Raw genomic sequence first — 19,859 nt, forward strand, 5'->3', positions numbered from 1 at the left:
TTTGCAGCGGGGCCTTCAGACGTGATGGTATTTCCACCTTTTCGATGGCTTTCTACTTTGCCTGTTCTCGGCACAGTGCTTCACCCTAACGTGGGACGACAGGGGCCTTGGCTGAAGCAGAGGGGGCATCACCTTTCCACCTGCCCCGGCCGAGGCCGGATTTGTGCTGGCCTCTGCTGAGGGCAGCGCCAGGAGCTCTGCCCCTGCCTCAGGAGCCACGGGCCGCCCGCGAGTGCGGAGGCAGCTGAGAGGCTCCGAGTGGGGGCCTGAGCCCAGGTCTGGAAAGGGCTCTGTCAGCGCGGGGGTGAGGCCGGGCCGCACGGCTCACGGCCGCCTTCTTCCCTGGAGGCATTCTCACCCCTCGGCCTTCGTCCTTACCATCCCATCGCCTTTGCTCTGGCCTGTCTGGCACTTTCACGTCTCAATGTGCAACATGAAATTTAAAGGTTTAAAAATGAAATCCACATGTCAAGCGGGCCAGGAGGCAGGGGTCTTCTCTGAGCACGCATTTCGACTTCAGCGGATCTTATTTTGAAAGGGCTGTTAGGCTGGGTTATTCCATTGGGCTCATTACTGCCATTTAAATACGGCAACAATTAGATACAAATAAAAGTAATTACAGCCACACTCATCACTGACTCAGCTGGTTTTCTCCTCCTAGTTTCGAGAGGAAGATTCAGACTCGCCTCTGCAATTGGAACATTTCCTAGTCCCCATCTCATCTGGGGCCTCGCAGCGAGCAGGGGCATCATGCGTGCAAAACGCTCATCAGCATGTGCAGGCAGTGCTTCACCCCTGTGCCTCTAGAGAAAGGCCCAGAACCAGTGCCTGGAGGGTTCCAGAAGCTCCTGGGAATCACAAGAATGTTCCTCACCCGCACCCTGCCCAGAGGCCTAAGCAGAGAACTCAAGATGGAAAAAGGAAGGGCCGTTGCCCGACGCCTCACTGTCCTTCTAGCCTCTCCTCCTAACGACCATCCAATGAAAACACGGAAACCTGGTCACATCTTGAGGCGTTAGGGGTGTGACGGGGGCACGAGAAGGGCAACACGAGGATTCAGATGCCACAGAGGAGAGGGAAGCGGGGAGGAGGACAACAGGTAGCAACATGGTTTACCGCGGACTTGGAGGAGTGTGCGCTGCTCGACGTTGCCTGGCTCACAGAAAAGAGCTACAAAACAAAGAGAGTCCCCTCAGTCATGTGCAGTGACACCAGAAGACGCACGCAGAGAGAAGGAACATGGAAGAGGCTGGAAAAGGACCGCAGAAGGAAGATGCAGAGGATGCTGGCGGCCAGAAGTCCTCCGTCACCCCAGGCAGACGGCCCGCCGCCGCCGTGCAAGGCAGGAGCTGGGACGTGCTCTCTCCAAGTGTGAAGTGTTCCCGTGTGCAGTCGGGTGTGGAGGGTGCCTCATCAGGTTAGGACACAACTTCCTGGCCAAATTCAAAGCCATGAAGTGCTAATCTTTTATGTTAATTCTGGACAGAGAGTAATAGGACTTCCGTGATGTAAGCAGCCAGGTACAAAACGTGCACCGGCCACCTGCGTCTAAACCTACCCAAGAAAAGTCACCCTCTGTCCCCAGAAGAGGCAAGGACGGCCTTCAGCGGGGACAGAAGGAACCACCCATGTTCAGCCACAGTCAGCTGCCATGGGAATGTAGGTAACCAGAGGGACGGTGCCACCGAGTGGCTGGCAAAGGAAGATGTTTGGAAAATCTGTTCCTCACTTGGAAAGGGCACGAACTGGAACGAGAGCGCACAAACGTCGTTCCCTGGACCAACACCGAAGCGGCGTGTCAGTGCACGATCCCTCTGCGCGCTCTCAGTCCCGGAGACAGAAAATCATGAGGAGCGTGACTCCAATTGTGTGGAGGGCGGGGGAGGAAGGATGTCACGGGGTGCGATGCAAGAACAGTAGCTTTCCATGGTTTCTCCTTCCAGGGTTAAATTCCCCCAGGCAGTGTGGGGACACGAAATAGCAGTGTTCTTTCTATCACTATAATCAATGACTGCATTTTACTTGTCCCTGTTTATTTCCTGTTTTCTGAACAGAAACTCCTGCTGAGGCAGAGCCCAAGACCATCTCTTTCCCAGAGTATCCTGTAAAACCCAAGAGTTTGAGAAATGGATTTCTTTTAAAGGCACAGGGCAAGGTCGTTTCTCCCGCTTTCGAGTCCCGCACTCTGCCTGTCCTCAGGACTGCCTGTCACAGCCTGTGGCGTCCCCTCCGCCCTCAGTCCGCTCGGCCTGTTTGATGGGCCTGTTCTCTGTGTGCTCAGCGTCTCTACTCACGGCCTCACTTGCCACATTCAAGCCAGACAGAACACGAAGCACAGTAAAGGAGGAAACAAGACAAAGATGTTTCACCTGTTCATCAGCACTAACTCGCCTAGCCATCTGAAAGTAAAAATACATCAGAAAATAAACAAAAACCAGTTTCAAATCGAGGATGCCTTCCTCCTCCTGTCACCGTCTAGATCACCCGAGGAAGTGCTGGTCCACCTGCAGGGTGTCACCCACTGGCGTCTCATGGACTCGATCTACTGAGCCATCATTTGAGATGGAGAAGAAACTCCCAAACTCTATTTCCTATTGTAGTTCACCACCAGGTCCCAGCACAGGACCCGGCACGTGAGGGCTGAAGGGCTGATGGCCCGAGGTCCTATGGGATCAGCTCAGAAGGAATTTACCACGAGGTAAATAAAGGTGAGCAAAAGGGAGCGACACCTGCGGATGGTGGAAAAAAAGGTGTCGTGAGCATTCCGTTCCAGTTCTAGAGTCCTCTCGCTATTTCACCCAAAGGACACGTGTGAGAGAGAGATGATTCCGTCAGCTCTTGCGGGACTCTGTATTTAAGGGGCCGTGGTCCTCTGGAAAGAGCGGCTCCTGGCAAGAGGCCAACGCGGGGAAGGGTGTTGGCCAGGACACGCGGCAACGGGGAGGCTGAGCGCGGGTGTGGGAGCGTGTGAGTGGCTCTGGGATATCTGGGCACAGGGTGTGTTCCGATTCCAGGACAGAAGGGACCTCACATCCCTGACGAAGCGGGCTTTACCCTGCACGCCCTGGGTTTCTATGGCTTTCTGAGCCGAGCCCAGGTAGGAAGAACACCTCTTTGTGGGCACGGCCTCCCCCGCTGCTGAGAGCTCCTCTCACCTGTTTCATCTCGCTCCTCAGCCTGTTGATACCACTCCTCTCGGTTTTGGTGACTCCCGTGTGTCCCACCTCGTGGATGGAGATGGCAGGGCTGGACGTGGAGGAGTGGATGGGTCGCACTGGAAGGAAACACACACGTGGTTCTTAGCAGCTCCCCGGTGCCGCTCCTGAGAGCGACGCCTGCGCGTGCTTGCTTTCAGCGCGGCTGTCGAGCCCACTCGACGAGTCGCCCCCTGAGCGGAGGCCGCGTCTGCCTGAGCCCGCGCTCTGTTCCCAGCCCTGGAGCAGTGCCTGCTACACGGCACGGGCTCGGTAGGCACCGGAGTAAACGGATGACCGAGACATGGCTTAGGCAGCATGCGGAAAACAATGAGGTGGCCAGAAAACCTTTCAATGGTTTGGACATGCCTCAAACCAAAGACACCACAGGATTTAATAACAATTTAAGACTCTTTGGGTTTCCTGATTTATAAAAATTCAACATTACAAAGGACAATTAACAACTGATATGATACACAAAATGACAGGCCCTCTTCTTACCTTGCTTGCAATGAGACATATTTATGATTTCCAGTGACATTACTCTGCTCCTAGTTTCATAAGCTTCTACAGCTTTATCTCTAATAATTTTTTAGTAATTATCTGTCAAGCCATGAATATTAGTTTGATGAGCAGAATACATTAAATATTTATCTTGTATATCTACGTTTCAAGGATTGTGCATTTGAAAGAACTGAAAATTACTTTTGGAAAAGGATCTTGAGCATTCCTCCTTCAGGAAAGGAGAAAAACACCAAAACACATCTGATTGCACAACGCTGGCTTTGTTTGCCTGCTGGCACCCACTCCGGAGAAAAAATATGAAGTACCCAATGTCCTTCTTATTAAATAAAAAGAATGACAGCCCACACTGCATTTCTTGGGCTTGATGAAATAAATTCGCAAAATGTGTCTGCAAATCATTTCACTTTATTATGAAGAGGAGAAATGATAATTACTTCAATTATAATTAGAGAGCCTTTGAGAGCAGAATTCCACCAGGACTTGGGCGATTATATTTCCTAGCACCGCAAACAGGGTTCTGGTACAGAGAGAAACTTGGGCGAGCAGGACGGGGACTAAGCAAACTCACTCAGCAAGAAGGTGCTGTGAGGCTGCAGAGGACTCTGCTCCGGGGCCACAGAGGGTGACGGGGGTTGGCTGAGAACCAGCCCATGCCAGGCAGGGCACTCAGGGAATGGGAAGAGACAGCCCTTCCATGCTGACACCCTGATCACCTCACCGGCTCCTAACCCCTGAGCACAAGGGACAGTGCCTGGACCCACTGCAAGAAGAGGGAGGCTGAAGGCCAGGGTGCAGAGGGGTGCACGCCCTGCCACACGTGACAGTGGCTCTCCCCGCCAGCCCATGACGGGTCACGAAGCCCGAAGGTCACAACCTTAAACCTAGAACGCTGTCCATCTCAGTGAAACAGGAACCTTAACCCAAAGATTAGGTCGCGATTACCAGTGTTGATTTGTATAGAAACGGGGCAGTTCCAGGTGACGCTAGACACATCTGTCACCCCCCTCCCCGCAGCGCTAGGACAAGCATTTACTTACTGCTTCTTTCAACACCAAACTCCTTCCCGCTTAAAATATGGTGCAGGAGGTTCTTCATATCAAAAGGGCTGAGGTTCATCAAACTTTCAGAAGCTTCTTCTCCTAAAAGCAAACATCTTATACGTGTCCCAGACACAGGGCTGGGGGCAGGGGCAGGTGGGACACAAAAATCCCTGCTCAGGATTGACCTCCACTGCTGCGGGGCTGAAAGGTACTGGTCCTTGGTGATTCTAAATGCTGCTATTTCAGGTGCTGATTTTTCTGGGAATTCCGGTTGTGGCTGAGCGGTAACGAACCAGACCAGTATCCATGAGGATGCGGGTTCCACCCCTGGCCTCACTCAGTGGGTTAAGGATCTGGCCTTGCTGTGGCTCTGGCGCAGGCTGGCAGCTGTAGCTCGATTCATCCCCCAGCTTGGGAACTTGCACATGCTGCGGGTGGGGCCCTAAAAAGACCAAAAAAAAAAAAAAAAAAGTGTATTTCCTTAACTCTCAGATGCATAATTTTTCACACTGTAACGATCCCCCATGTTGGAAGGCATCTTGCGTTGATTTACATGTTTAGGTTGGTAGGATTTCCTAGCAGAGAAGCAATTTAGATGTCATGAGCAGAGCAAAAGATTCTGGTGCCTCATTCTCCCTAGCGTATGAAATTCAATCCCCTCTGCTGGATGGTTGGGCAGAAGTTACATCTAAGGGAGAGAAGCTGGTAAAGCCACAGCACCCAAAGGCTCACAAGCCCTGGTTCTGGAATACTTGCGCGGGGCTCCCCTGGGGGGTGGGTGGGTGGGTGGGTGCAGGAGCTGTGGGAGCTGCCTGCGCAGGTCGCACCTGAACAGTTCAGGCTCCGCGCCAGCTCCGTGGCCATCACCTGGATGATCAGTCCGATCCGGAGTCTGAGCATCTCCACAAAGAGACTGGGCTGCGCCCTGACGTACATGGCCAGGTACACCACAATCTCCTGCCAGCCAGACACGGAGACAGGGCTTCAGAGGCTGGCTGAGGGCGGAGAGCCCCCGCCGCTCCGAGAAAGCCTGGGCCCTGCCCTCCCACGGCCAGCTGACCTGTGTGAGGACAGCGATGCTGATGTCCTGCCCGCTGGCTTCATAGATGAGTTTGGTGAGCTCCTCTGGGGGAAGAGGCCTAGGAAGGAGCAAACACCGTGAGAGAGGCCGACGAGTGTGCCGCCTGGCCCGCCCTCCGTGGAAGATCCTCGGTTGCCTGCTGCGAGCCCTCGAGCGACAGTGTCTTTAAAAGGCGTCTCTTCCGGAATGGGAGACAGCACTGAGGCTTCCCCCGCCGTCCCCTCCCTCAACCTTGAGGCCTCCGGACTGAAGACTCACGCAGAGATGGTCTTCTCCCGGGGTTCCGGCGGCAGGCCCACTGTGAGCTGCTTCTGGTGCGACAGCAGGTCCGTGCAGGCCTAGTCATTTAGGAAAAGGGGAACGGGGAGAGAGAGATGAGCGAAGCCAGCGGGGAAGGGTCACTGCCAACAGATCATAAATTTACCTTTACAGACTTTATGACCCATGTTGCCCTTGATGTGAAAATCCATACATAGACCCCAAGCAGAGTTGGGTCCCTGTGACCCCAAAATGTGGCCCCAGGCCTGGCTCTACAAGGCTTACGAGTGGCTACTCGATGCCCATCCACTGGAGCAAACGCACTGGATTCTCTGACACTACGAAAGGAGGATGAGCTGCGCCGAGTCCTGAGACAGTCACGGTAAGGGTTAATAACCATATTACAGTCCTAAATCGCCACGTCCCCCATTACCTTACTCTCACAATGAACCCGAACATCACCGAAAGCAGTTCTGGATTTTGCAGGGACTCAGAGTTAAAATAGCGAAGATGATCGAGCACAGATGTGCAGGAATAAGAGAGCTCTGTTTAAGAAGGTGCCAGGCCACAGAGCGTTTTCATTTTCTTGGGAAACCCTTTCCTGCAGCTGAGAAGTAACAAAACTAATCAGCTTGGATTTCATTTCCTTTGGCTGCCTTCCAAGAGCAATGGGAGGTCAAGAGAGAAGGGCCAGTTCCGTCTGTACATTAAATAACCCATTCCCTTTCCAGATGAGAGGGGCTTGCCTCCAGCTTTCACAACAGGAAGAGGGCATGGGGCTAGAAAGGACAGACAGCCCACGCGCAGTCGCTCTGACCTCAGCCAGGACCTCCACTTTCTTCCGGAGCAGGCCAGAGATGTAGCGGATCAGACCCCACTCCTGGTGCAAGCCAGCTTTCCCGTAGAGTTCGCTCAGGAGGTTGTGCACGGTGACCCTGTGCTGTCCAGAGAGATTTGTGTCCCAGCTGGGACCCCTGTCAAGAGATGGGAAACCCCAGAAGTATGGCTTATTTTTTTTATATTTTTTATTTTATTTTATTTTATTGTCTTTTTGCCTTTTCTAGGGCCACTCCCGCAGCACATGGAGGTTCCCAGGCTAGGGGTCGAATCGGAGCTGTAGCCCCCGGCCTACGCTGGAGCCACAGCAACGTGGGATCTGAGCCGCACCTGCGGCCTACGCCACAGCTCAAGGCAACGCTGGATCCTCAACCCACCGAGCGAGGCCAGGGATCAAACCCGCAACCTTATGGTTCCTAGTCAGATTCGTTAACCACTGAGCCACAAAGGGAACTCCAGGCTCATAGGTTTAAAGGCCAGACTCTCTTGCAAGAGAGCTCACTCGGCCGGGAGGGGACTCAATCACTGCGCATCCGGCCAAGTGCACGGGGGCCTCCCAGTGCCTCTGAGCCTCACCCCGAGGACTGCCTCTTACCAAAGCATGTCCGCCGTCTCTCTGAAACAGAAACCTAACAGCAGGAGATGGTGAGAGGCTGGCCTCGCTAGCCTTCTCGTCCTGGGAGGCCAGCACTGGTAGGCAGAGAGGGGGATGGAAGTCTGTTCACGGTGATTCTGGGTAATCTGGGTGACTCTATCATGACACAGTGTGCTGGAAGGCCAAGAAGATGAGGACAAAGAGCCAAGGAGAGCAGAGACAGCGCAAGCTAGTCAAGACCATCAACTTACTTTATCACATACAGAATGTAGAGAATGTCCGCTTGGTCCTGCAGGTTCGAACAATCTTTCAGCTGCTCAACCAGCTTCTCACAGTCCACGTCGCCACGGTCATCTCTGGGAAACTGGAAGTCATCCTCAGGAGCCTGGCCATACGACAGCCAAAAAGCAGAAGAGGGAGGCTGAGCACGCGAACTGCCAGAAGATCAGGAAGTGACACACCAACCTGGCCTGGGAAGTCTGCTGCCGTGCTGTGCTCTAGGCTTTCAGTGACTCTTTTGTGGTTTTCCTTTCCCTGACCAGTAAATCACTGTGTTAAGTCAATTTGTGCAAGAGACCGAACCAAACAGGTTAAAACATGTGTAAATTTTATAGTTACCTTTGCAGTGGAGGGGGAGGGAATGACTGGGAGGAGCACAAAGGGTGCTTGGCTCAGTGACAATTCACTGAGCTCTATCTAGACTTACGTTTTCTATACTTTATATATGTTAAACTTCAATAAAATATTTTTGAAGGTAAACAAAAGTACGTGTTTTTAAACAACCTAAAATTGTGATTAAAGTACTCTCCAGCAGACAAGGAATTTTTTTCTATTCATGTGGGATAAAACCGAAGGAGACTTTGGACAAAATAATGGAAATCTCAGGCTTCTTTTTCTGGTTCTGCACCCTGCTCTGCAAGTAGCCCAACCTTGGCTGGCTGGCACAGAAAGGACAGGGCTAGTAGTTAGCTGGCTCATTTAAGATTCTGATGAGTAGCCAGAACATCAGTAGCCTTCTCCTATCTACAAAATATAAAGGTTTGCATCACATTCAATGCACCTACTGACAAACCAGAATCCAGACAAGTGAGTGGGTGCACCTCAAAATCTAGAACTTCTAAAAGTCCTGGACATCAAGAAATATGCTCGGTTGGAGTTCCCGCTCTGGCACAGCAGGTTAAGAATCTGGCGTTGTCTCTGTGGCGGTGCAGGTTTGACCCCAGCCTGGTATAGTGGGTTAAGGATTTGGCGTTGCTGCAGCTGTGGCTCGGATTTGATCCCTGGCCCAGGAAATTCCATGTGCTACAGGTGTGGCCGGAAAAAAAGAATCGAAGAGGAAATCTGCTCGCTCTTTTGAGTTCAACCATTTGAAAGAGTTCTTGGCATCCCAAGTTCACAAGAATGGTTCAACATACACAAATCAATATCATGCACCACATTAACAAAAGAAAAGTCAAAAACCACACGATCATCTCAGTGGGTGCAGAAAAAGAGTATGACAAAATTCAATGCCCATTCATGCGAAAAACTCCTACCAAAGTGGGTACAGAGGGAACATATCCCAACATAATAAAAGCCATTGCTGACAAACCCACAGCTAATGTAATACTCAACCAAGAAAAGCTGAAGGCCTTCACACTAAAATCTGGAACAAGACAAGGATGCTACTCTCACCACTTTTATTCTACATAGTACTGGAAGTCCTAGCCACAGGAATCAGACCAAAAAAAGATATAAAGTGTATCCGCTTTGGAAGAAAAGACGTAAAATTGTCATTGTATGTGCAGATGACATGATACTATATATAGAAAACCCTAAGGAGCCACACAAAAACTACTCAATCTGATCAATGAATTCAGCAAAGTAGCAGATACAAGATTAACGTTCAGAAATGGTTGCATTTCTGTATACTAACAAATATTAGAAAAGGAATATAAAAATGCCTTTTAAAATTGTACCCCCCAAAATAAACCTGACCAAGGAGGTGAAAGACTTATACACTGAGAACTTTAAAATATTAATCAAGGAAATTAAAGAGGGTTCAAAGAAATGGAAAGGCCATGTTCCTGGACTGGAAGAATTAATATTGGTAAAGTGGCCATACTACCCAAAGCAATCTACAGATTTAATGGGATCCCTATCAAATTACCCATGACATTTTTCATAGAACTAGAACAAAGGATCCAAAAATTTTTATGGAACCATGGAGTTCCCATCATGGCACAGTCTTTAACAAATCCAACTGGGAACCATGAGGTTGCGGGTTCAATCCCTGGCCTTGCTCAGTGGGTTAAGGATCCGGCGTTGCCATGAGCTGTGGTGCAGGTTGCAGATGTGGCTCGGATCCCGCATTGCTGTGGCTCTGGTGTAGGCCGGTGGCTATAGCTCCAATTCGCCCCTAGCCTGGGAACCTCCATATGCCTCAGGTGCGGCCCTAGAAAAGGCAAAAAGACAAAAATTTTTATGGAACCATAAAAGACCCAGAATAGCCAAAAGAATCCTGAGGGAGGGTGGGGGGAAGCAGGAGGCATAACTCTCCCAGACTTCAGACAATATTACAAAGCTATAGTAATTAAGACAGTGTGGTACTGGTACAAAAACAGACATAAGGATCAATGCAATAGAATAGAGAGCCTGGAAATAAACCTGGACAGCTACAGTCAATTATTTTTTATTTTATTTTATTTTTTTTGCTATTTCTTTGGGCCGTTCCCACAGCACATGGAGGTTCCCAGCCTAGGGGTCGAATCAGAGCTGCAGCCCCCGGCCTATGCCAGAGCCACAGCAACGCAGGATCTGAGCCGCACCTGCAACCCACACTACAGCTCACGGCAACGCCGGATCCTTAACCCACTGAGCAAGGGCAGGGGACCCGCAACCTCATGGCTCCTAGTCAGATTCGTCAACCACTGCGCCACAACGGGAACTCCTACAGTCAATTAATTTTTGACAAAAGAGCAAAGAATATAAAATGAGGAAAAGACAGTCCCTTCAGCAAGTGGTCCTGGGAAAACTAGACAGCTACATGTAAATCAATGGAACTGGAATACACCCTCACGCTATCTATGCACAGAAATAAACTCAAAATGGCTTAAAGACTTAAAAATGAGACATGACACTATAAAACTCCTAGAAGAGAACATAGGCAAAACATTCTCTGATATCAACCCTACAAATGTTTTCTTAGGTCAGTTTCTGAAGGCAATAGAAATAAAAATGAAAATAAATGAATGGGAACTAATCAAACTTATAAGCTTTTGCAGAGCAAAGGAGACCACAACCCCCCCCCCCCGAAAAGACAACCTATGGAATGAGAGAAAATAGTGGCAAACGATGCAACCGACGATCTCTTTGGCTTAATCTCCAAAATATACAAACAACTCATACAACTCAACAACAACAAAAAAATCCAAACAACCCAATTGAAAAATGGGCAGAAGACCTAAATAGACATTTCTCCAAAGAAGACATACAGATGGCCAACAAGCCCATGAAAAGATGCTCAACATTGCTAATTATCAGAGAAATGCAAATCAAAACTACAATGAGGTACCACCTCACACCAGTCAGAATGGCCATCATTAGTAAGTGAACAAATAACAAATGCTGGAGAGGGTATGAAGAAAGGAGAACTCTCCTACACTGTTGGTAGGAATATAAATTGGTGTAACCACTATGGAAAACAGTATGGAGGTTCCTCAGAAAACTAAAAGTAGAACTACCATATGATCCAGCATATGGGCATATATCCGGATAAAACTATAATTCAAAAAGATACATGCACCCCTATGTTCATAACAGCACTATTCACAACAGCCAAGACATGGAAACAACCTAAATGTCCATTGACAGATGAATGGATTAAGAAGATGTGGTGTATATATGCAATGAATACTATTCAGCTATATATAAAAAAAAAACCCGAAATAATGCCATTTGCAGCAATATGGATACACCAAGAGATTCTCATACTAAGCGAAGTCAGTAAGAAAGAGAAGGACAAATACCATATGATATAACTTATATGTGGAATCCAAAACATGGTACAAGTGAACCTATATACAAAACAGAAACAGACTGAGACACAGAGAACAAACTTGTGGCTTCCAAGGGGGTTCGGGGAGGGAGTGGGAAGGGCTGGGAGTTTGGGGTTAGGAGATGCAAACTATTACATTCAGAATGGATAAGCAATAAGGTCCTACTGTATAGCACAGGGCACTATAGCCAACCTTTCGGGATAGACCATGATGGAACAGAACATAAGGAAAAGAATGTATATATACAGGTATACATATATACATATGTATGTAGGTATGAATGTATGACTGCGTCACTTTGCTGTACAGCAAAAATTGGCACAACACTGTAAACCAACTATACATTAATTAAAAAAAAAAAAAAGTTCTTGGGACTAAACCAGAACCAAAGAACAGTACACTTTTTGAAAAAGTGTTTCTAAATACTTTACCTTTTTTAGGAGTGGCTGAGGAGAGTCAACAAGATTCAGAGATTTACGGTGGGCACTTAGAACTTTAGTTGGCAAAGCCATGGGAACAACTAGAAAACAAAAGAATAAACAGAGAGCTCTTCTGAGGAGGAGGAAGGATAAAACACTTCTTTTGAGAGGTACCATGGCTATTCCTTATTCAATACAAACCAAATAAGGAGTGATTACTTAATTAGTTTAATTTCACAAAGAATTCTTCATGTAGCCACATCATATGCTAAATCTGGAAACCAGAAATGGGCAGGATGCAGATCTTACTTTAAGGAGCTGAATTTCACTTTTCTCCTTTCGAATTCAGGGAAAATTACATCACACTAGGACTGGAAGGAGTCTTAGAAGTGATTGAGCCCCACTTCTTTTTTGTTAAGATGCAGAAACTGAGAACCAGAGAGGGTAGATAGATCATTTGTGCAGGGTCACTGGCTTTCTCCTTATCAAGGTGTTCTGGCTTCCTGTCCACTATGTATTTTACTTTGCCACTGCTGGGTGTTAGTGCTTCTGTTTTTTAACCACCTTTGGATGGTATCATTATTGATATTTATTCATGAAGCCATATTTGTCAGGCTACATCAAATCTTCCTTGAAAAAAGGACGTTTTCAAGGAAAAGATGAGGCATATTTAAAAGGCGCTTATAGGAGTTCCTGCTGTGCCTCAGAGGGTTACGAACCCATCTAGTATCCACGAGGATGCATGTTCGATCCCCGGCCTCACTCAGTGGGTTAAGTATCCAGTGTTGCTGTGAGCTGTGGCGTAGGTTGCAGACGTGGCTCGGATCCTGCGTTGCTGTGGCTGTGGTGTAGGCTGGCGGCTGCAGCTCTGATTCAACCCCTAGCCCTGGGAGCTTCCATATGCTGTGAGTGCAGCCCTAAAAATAAAATAATAACATAAAATGGAAAAAAAAAGGCATTTATAGACCCCCCAGGTTACACTACTGAATTAAAGGTAGTGTTTTCTCCCTTTTTTATCTTTATCTTTTTTGCTGCCTTTTTTTTTTTTTTAAGGGCCATACCTGTAGCATATGGAAATTCCCAGGCTAGGGTTGGAATCAGAGCTGTAGCTGCCGGCCTATGCCACAGCCACAGCAACATGGGATCTGAGCCACATCTGTGACCTACACCATAGCTCAAAGCAACACCAGATCCTTAACCCACTAAGTGAGGCCAAGGATCGAACCCGCATCCTCATGGATACCAGTCAGGTTCGTAACCCGCTGAGCTACAACGGGACTCCTTAAACATAAGTTTTAATTCTCCTCTTAATGCCTCACTAACACCACAAAAAATAAGTTAAAAAAAGACAAATCTAAAAGAATACGGAGGCAGAGAAAAGGCAATAGTAACAGTGGAAGTGGGAAAGCTGCCAGATGAGAGTTAACTGATTCAGTAGACACAGGCAACCAAACCCCAAGTCTGCAGTGGGGAAAAGCAAGAACCAGTCATATTTATATTAGAGAATCCTCAGAAATCCAAGGAGCTTGCCGAACCATGGAAAAACTCAACTAAGCAGGTGGAACAAAAAGTTGGAGCAATTTCCCTCAGAACAGAGCAAAAGACAAAGACATGGAAGATAGAAGAGAAACAATAAAGACTTCTCCAGGAGGTCAACACTGCAATCACACAGTACCAGAAAGAGAGGACAGAAAAAGCATAGGGAAGGAAGTGAGTCAAGAAACTTTTCCAAAAAACTTTACAGGAATGAAAAATATAAACTTCCAGATGGAAAAGACCTACTGAATAGCCAACACAGTGGATGAACGTACACCCAGAAAAGGTACATTATTGAAATTTCAGAACCTGGAAGTAGAGAAAGCCCTAAAAAACTTTAAAGAGAATAACAGTTTGTATTTGAAGGATGAAAAATCAGAATGAGTTTAGATTTCTCAGCAGCAACGGTGATAAACAAGAAGACAAAGCAATGTTTTCAAAATTCTGAAGTAAATTTCTTTTCCATCTACATGTCTATATCCAACCAAACGCTCAGTGGATATAGATTTGTAGATACTGTCAGTCTTGCAAGGTCTCAACAACTTTACCCACCATGCACTGTTTCCTAGGAAACTACTAGATGTTCTCTACCAAAAGAAGACAGTAAGATAAGTAAGAAGAAAAGCTGAGATACAGAAAACAGGATAGCCAACAAAGGAGACGAGGAAATCTCAAGGAACTCTCCAGGATGATGGTAAAGGAAGATCCTGGGATGAAATCTCTATCCCGGACGTAGAGGGCAACCAGGCCAAAAAGAGCAGTGAGCTCCAGAAACGAGCAAGTTGAGGACTGTTATCACAGTGCCCTCTCCCACTGTACCATTTTTTAAACCTACTGAAACTATCCTAGAATGTATTCCACCAAAGAAAGAAATTTAGAAAGGGGAACATGCCAGAATCAAGAAACAGGGAACTCAACTGAGGAGATAAGCAAAGAAGATTTCCAAGGATTACAGCAAAGACAAGTCCCAGGATACCAGGTATGCAGTAGGCCTGGAGTGTAATCAGCCAGGTGGAAGGAGACTTGTGGACTCCAAGGAAAGCAGTGGAACCAGTTCATACATATGATTGACCTTGTGGGAATTGGTATTGCAAGGCCATACAATGGAAGGTATAGAAAGGAAGCAAAGCAAATTAAAAGATAGTGCAACTATTAACTTTGGAAAAAGCCAAAAGTTAAAATGATGATATAGTATACTATAATACTCAGTTGGAAATAATATTTGCATACATACAATGATTGAAATAGTGAATAATGATTTAACTGAACCTTAATACAACTGCATGGATAGGTTAGGGCAAGTGAAGCAGAGGAGTGGTGATTTAAGTCAGGTCAATCTTCACCTGCATGAGAGAAAGTCAACAGATACTGAATAAAGTCAATGCATCAAAGACAGCAATATATACAATTATTCTAGAAACATGTAAATGCCAGAAGAAACAACTAAGAGTTGAAAGTGGTTGCCTCTAAGTAGAAGGACTAGGGACAGGAGGTGAGGCAAGAGGGAAGAGGTAAGGCAAGAACCAACTGCACTTTGTTGTTTTTTAGGATTCTTTGACTTTTACAATATGCTCTTGTATTACTTTGATAAAAGTTATCTTAATAGGCAGGAAAGAGTTAATGACATACATGGAATTTCCAAACCCTTTGCTTTTGCCATTACAGAAAGTATATCCCGAGTGGAGTGGATGGCACTGAAAACATGGCTGTCCTCTGTCTTCTTACAAAGAGGTGGCAGATAACACTTCAAGGATGTGCTTTGCAGGAGGTGGTTGATATACTGGTCAAGTTCATCCTGGCTTTCTGTAATTACACAGGTAAGAAAAACAGCCAATGAAAACAACCTGCAGAAATAACCTAAATGCATAATAGTGATTATGTGCAGCATGAATTGCTGAGTAGATTTAGTGGAAGACAACATTTTGATACAGGTAGGTATTCGATTCCTATCCCTGCAAAGTAAAGAGATTTATGTAGAAAAATGCATGTGTTTACAAAGTTATTGTTTGGAAAAACTTCATCCTAGAAAAAGAAAATACAGGTCAAGATGGCGTTTACATCACATTGTCCTAAGATGAGCAGACAAACAGAAGGCCAGCAGCCAACGTCTCTCAGCTTTTGGTTTTAACTTATCATGCATGAGCTAAGCATTATGGAAGCCCTAGCCCCAATGCAATGTACTATCTAAAAGTAAAAGACAGGTCACTTCAACCCCAAACCTGGCTCAGTTTGAGAAATGTTATATACCTAGGATGTCATCACTTACATCCAATCAAAACTACATCATTCTACCATTCCTTTGAAAATTCAAGCAGTGTGTTTCTGTGTTTATATTTTGTGAAAAAGCCCTCACTGCTGAAAATCTTTGTTCCTCTAGGTTTAAAAAAGCCCCACTTCTGCAATTTAGGTTTTCACACTGGCTTTTATTCATCCTAATACGTGAAATCTTCCGAAGCCTTTCTTTTGTTATGTTAATTACCAATCACTTTCTGTGCTTGAGTTTTAGGGCAATTTTACCACAGTGCCAAGTTTAAATAAATTCAGTGAGCCACCTGCACACGCATTCCAAGGCATACCTTGATTACAGGTGTCTTCCACATATCCTCCCAGATCTGAATCGCTATCAGGACTGAAGCTCCCTTCGCTGGCATCGTCAAACAACTTCTCATCACAGTCTGGATCCAGGAAGGTCAGATACGTGTAGAAAGAGGTGGTGAGAAATTCCGAAAGACTCCCTAATTTTACTCTGTGAAGGAGACACTATGTTAGAGATAGAGTTGCGTGTGGACAAACTTCCACTATGTATCATTGAGAGACTTCAACAACCAGGTGGCGCTTCTGCCAGAATCAATAAAAACGTCACTCTGCAGATTGCCCCATACAAGTAGTCAGCCAAGAAATTAAAATGAAAATTCAATAGCAAGTATGAAGTGGAAGCACGCAGCATATTAAAAGCCGAAATGCATCATGCTGATCTCTTCCTCCCAAACCCAACACAAATACAAATCTATTTTACTGAACCGACAAGTTTTACAAAACATGTTGAGTGAACCACTTTAACTAGAACCAACGCTTGGATATTTTCTGCCCTAAAACAACTGGACCAGAGCAAAACCACAAGCCCCGATTCTCTGGGTGCACTTGTGCTACCCGTTATGAGCCCCTGCTGTGCAGTCACACAACGGGGTGGGGTGGGTAAGTGCTGGGAGAGGCATGTCTCAGAGCCCAAGTTCTCTCTAGAAGGAATGCCATGGGAGGGTTAGCCCCAGATCTGAATGGTGGCCCAGAGTGGCCATATTACAGTATCAGGCTGGGAAAAGTTCCACTGAAAACTGGGAACTGAGTTTGGCAGCGCGGGGTTCTGCTACAAAGGCAGCAGTCTCCGGGTTCCCACTCCCCTGAACCTGGGTGTAAATGTTTAAATGGCTTAGTGTTAGAGGAGTAAATGGGAGCATGCAATGCAAATGAATTCGCAGGTGTGGGAGCTTCAACAAGCAGGCGGGACTACATCAAGAAATGTAGCCGGAGGGAAAGAAAAGGCTTCCCTTGCTAAAGTAAAAAGTTCCCCCGGCCTAGAGCTCTGGGGCCAGTTCTATTGTTTTGCCCTGAGGTTAGGGAACAGAAGGAGGTAAGGTGGTGCCAAGGGTACACTTCTCTTTGATGAAGTTGAAAGGAATCAGGTCAAAGGCAGAAAGGCAGTTAAGGAAATTTAAACCCTTCTGATAGCAAGCTTCCCCAGGTGGGTCCAGAGGGTAGAGTCTGGCATGCAGAGTGAGTTTGGCTTTTAAAATACCCTCAGACCTAAAAAAGAGCCAAAATAAGATTCAACTTTAATTATGAAGAATTTAGCAGGAAAGATAGCCACTGGAGCCTGGGCATTCCTGCTTCTTCCTATGGTTCTCTAAACCGTTTACCACACTCTGGGGATCCAGGAGGCCCTGCTGACTCCTGTAAGCCCCCATCCAGCTCAGCATGGTGGTTGGAGCCTGGCTCCTAGATCCACACGGAGCTTCTGCACCTACTGATCTTGTGTCCCTGGCTCTCTGAGCCTACGGGTCCTTGCCCATAAAATGGGAATACAGCCCATGGGACAAAGTGAAGACAACATGGACAACACATATAAAGCAACAAAGAACACACTGCAAATGCTCAACTAACTGCACGTGGTATCCTTTTGACAATGATTAGACTTCAATTCAAGAATTTATTTTGGAAAACAGTTAATTATGGGCATACGGTATTGTCTCTCGATTATGATGCCACATGCCAGGTGGTAACTTATCCAAGCTAGAGATAAAATGTATCAAAGCGGATGCCAGCTGCAGTTATGGCACCAGCCCTGGGATGCAGATAGCAGAATGCTGGAGATGGCTTGCTGACACTCAGGAGAGGCCAAGAGAAGCTTGGAGCAAGGGCCACTTCAAGTCTACAGCAAAACCTGCAGCAAGCTTGGTGCCAACCCTGGTGCTTAGAAATACAGTGACTCAGCACTGAGGACATCAGGCCAAGTGAAATAAGCTAGTCACAGAAAGACAAATACCGGATGAGTCCACTTAGATGAGACACCTAGAGACAGAAAGTAGATGGTGGTTGCCAGGGGCAGAGGTGGGGAAACGGAGAATGGTTTAATGGATACAGAGATATCGTTTTACCAGGTGAAAAGAGTTCTAGAGATTGGGTGCAAACAATGTGAATCTACTTACTGCCACTGAACTGTACACTCTAAAATGGTTAAGATGGGGAGTTCCTGTAGTGGCTCAGAGGTAATGCACCCAACTAGTATCCGTACGAATGCAGGTTCAATCCCTGGCCTCGCTCAGTGGGTTAAGGATCTGGCACTGCCATGAGCTGTGGTATAGGCAGCAGCTCTGATTTGACCTCTAGCCTGGGAAATTCCATGTGCCACAGGTGTAGCCCTAAAAAGACAAAAAAAAAAAAAAAAAAAAAGAAAAAGTTAAGATGGCAAATTTTATGTTATATATATTTTACAATTTTAAAAAACGACTGTGGTAGTAAGGTCTCTGGCGTGCGAAGAGGTGAGAAGAAGGGTTGACTTCAACTCCCCAACACTAAGCAGCTGGGGCCAAACAGCAGTCTCCCCGAGCCTGGCAAAGGCCACACATTACTCAAGCGGGCTGCACACTGAGGTTCTCCTGGGGCTCTTCTGGCACATTCTAGGAGATTCAGAGAGATCACAGGGAATAGATGCTACAGAGAAATCCTCTGCCTTGTGACAGTCATGGGGTACAAAAAAGAAAGGGGTTTCCATGGGAGGTGAGCCCCCATCACTCAAGGTGCTTAACTGTACTACGAGGGAACATCGGCTGTACTGTGGGCCTGCCAACTGGAAGGGGCGTCATTCCACTCAGGATGAGGGGCAATGGTCTAGGGAGGCCCATTCAGGCGCTCTGCTCTGAGGGCCATGAAGGGATTTGTAAAGTGCTGGGCAAACTCAAGTCCATTCAAGGAGTGATCTGATTATCGAGCACGTGCCAGATCCTAGGCCCTAGGTGTTTTCTACCACAGCTGTTACTAGAAACAGACCGAGCATCCAGAGGTGCTCTCTGAGAGCGCCGCTTTGGAAGGACTTGATACATTCATCTCTCTATGCCCCAGGCCTCCTGGCACCCGTAGAAGCTTCACAATCACCTACCAAATGCTGCTTAGAGATCGGTCTAGTTTCACATGGTTAACTGCTAGCTCAGATGTTTTGACCTCCTTTTTATTCTAAAGGTCTATGCGTCTATGTTCAGCAATTGATAAGAAAAATGGGAGAAGGGCAGCAAAAGAAAGGTCAATGTTACCTTTGTTTTTTAAAAAATCACAAATTGGAGTTCCCGTCATAGCTCAGTGGAAGCGAATCTGACTAGTATCCATGAGGACACAGGATCCAGCATTGCCATGAGCTGTGGTGTAGGTCACAGACACAGCTCCGATCTGGCGTTGCTGTGGCTGTGGTGTAGGCTGGCAGATAACAGCTCTGATTCGACCCCTAGCCTGGGAACCTCCATATGCCATGTGTGCATGGCCCTAAAAAAAAAGAAAAGAAAAAACTCACAAATTACCTAGCTCCTCCGAAGTATCCATCCTCTAGTTTTCTAATTGTAGAAAGAACAGCAGAATGAATGTCCGAGCCATCATTTGCTAAGGAAAAAGAAAGAAAAAAAAAAAAAGATGAATTAGTTTACTTAATCTGGGAATACTTTTTTGGGGCGTGCACTGAAATGTTTTCATCAACAGAAACTCATTAAAATATGTATGACCTAGAAGGTTCCTGACCTAAGAAACCTAATTGCCAAGGTACTTAGCTCTGTCCATGGGACTCATTTTAAACAGT

The 19,859-nt window shown here is 46.8% G+C and overlaps 1 protein-coding gene and 1 long non-coding RNA gene across 13 annotated transcripts in view; one reads left to right on the top strand and one right to left on the bottom strand.

Annotated features, from left to right (window-relative positions):
* LOC106506917 overlaps nucleotides 1–1,110 on the top strand; it is a 38,065-nt gene extending 36,955 nt beyond the window's left edge. Inside the window, exon 3 of the long non-coding RNA XR_002340853.1 lies at nucleotides 662–1,110. This is a non-coding gene — a long non-coding RNA (uncharacterized LOC106506917). The remainder of the gene's footprint in view (nucleotides 1–661) is intronic.
* PHKA2 (phosphorylase kinase regulatory subunit alpha 2) overlaps nucleotides 1–19,859 on the bottom strand; it is an 86,334-nt gene that overhangs the window by 9,305 nt on the left and 57,170 nt on the right. For 6 of the 12 annotated variants that reach the window (XM_013985960.2, XM_013985959.2, XM_003134959.6 and 3 more), the window contains 13 exons: nucleotides 19,588–19,666; nucleotides 16,099–16,268; nucleotides 15,152–15,325; nucleotides 11,999–12,087; nucleotides 7,782–7,915; nucleotides 6,916–7,072; nucleotides 6,099–6,178; nucleotides 5,820–5,898; nucleotides 5,587–5,716; nucleotides 4,757–4,858; nucleotides 3,156–3,274; nucleotides 2,370–2,399; nucleotides 1,117–1,170 (listed from right to left, as the gene is read on the bottom strand). In XM_013985960.2, coding sequence (XP_013841414.1) covers nucleotides 1,117–1,170; nucleotides 2,370–2,399; nucleotides 3,156–3,274; nucleotides 4,757–4,858; nucleotides 5,587–5,716; nucleotides 5,820–5,898; nucleotides 6,099–6,178; nucleotides 6,916–7,072; nucleotides 7,782–7,915; nucleotides 11,999–12,087; nucleotides 15,152–15,325; nucleotides 16,099–16,268; nucleotides 19,588–19,666 — 1,397 coding nt within the window. Of the gene's footprint in view, nucleotides 1–1,116; nucleotides 1,171–2,369; nucleotides 2,400–2,426; nucleotides 2,889–3,155; nucleotides 3,275–4,756; nucleotides 4,859–5,586; nucleotides 5,717–5,819; nucleotides 5,899–6,098; nucleotides 6,179–6,915; nucleotides 7,073–7,781; nucleotides 7,916–11,998; nucleotides 12,088–15,151; nucleotides 15,326–16,098; nucleotides 16,269–19,587; nucleotides 19,667–19,859 lie in introns of those variants that run through there. The other 6 variants (XM_021080652.1, XM_013985964.2, XM_013985963.2 and 3 more) reach the window with 3 other exon arrangements.

The sequence above is a fragment of the Sus scrofa genome, chromosome X, assembly GCF_000003025.6.
Source record: "Sus scrofa isolate TJ Tabasco breed Duroc chromosome X, Sscrofa11.1, whole genome shotgun sequence".
NCBI classification, from domain to species: Eukaryota; Metazoa; Chordata; class Mammalia; order Artiodactyla; family Suidae; genus Sus; species Sus scrofa.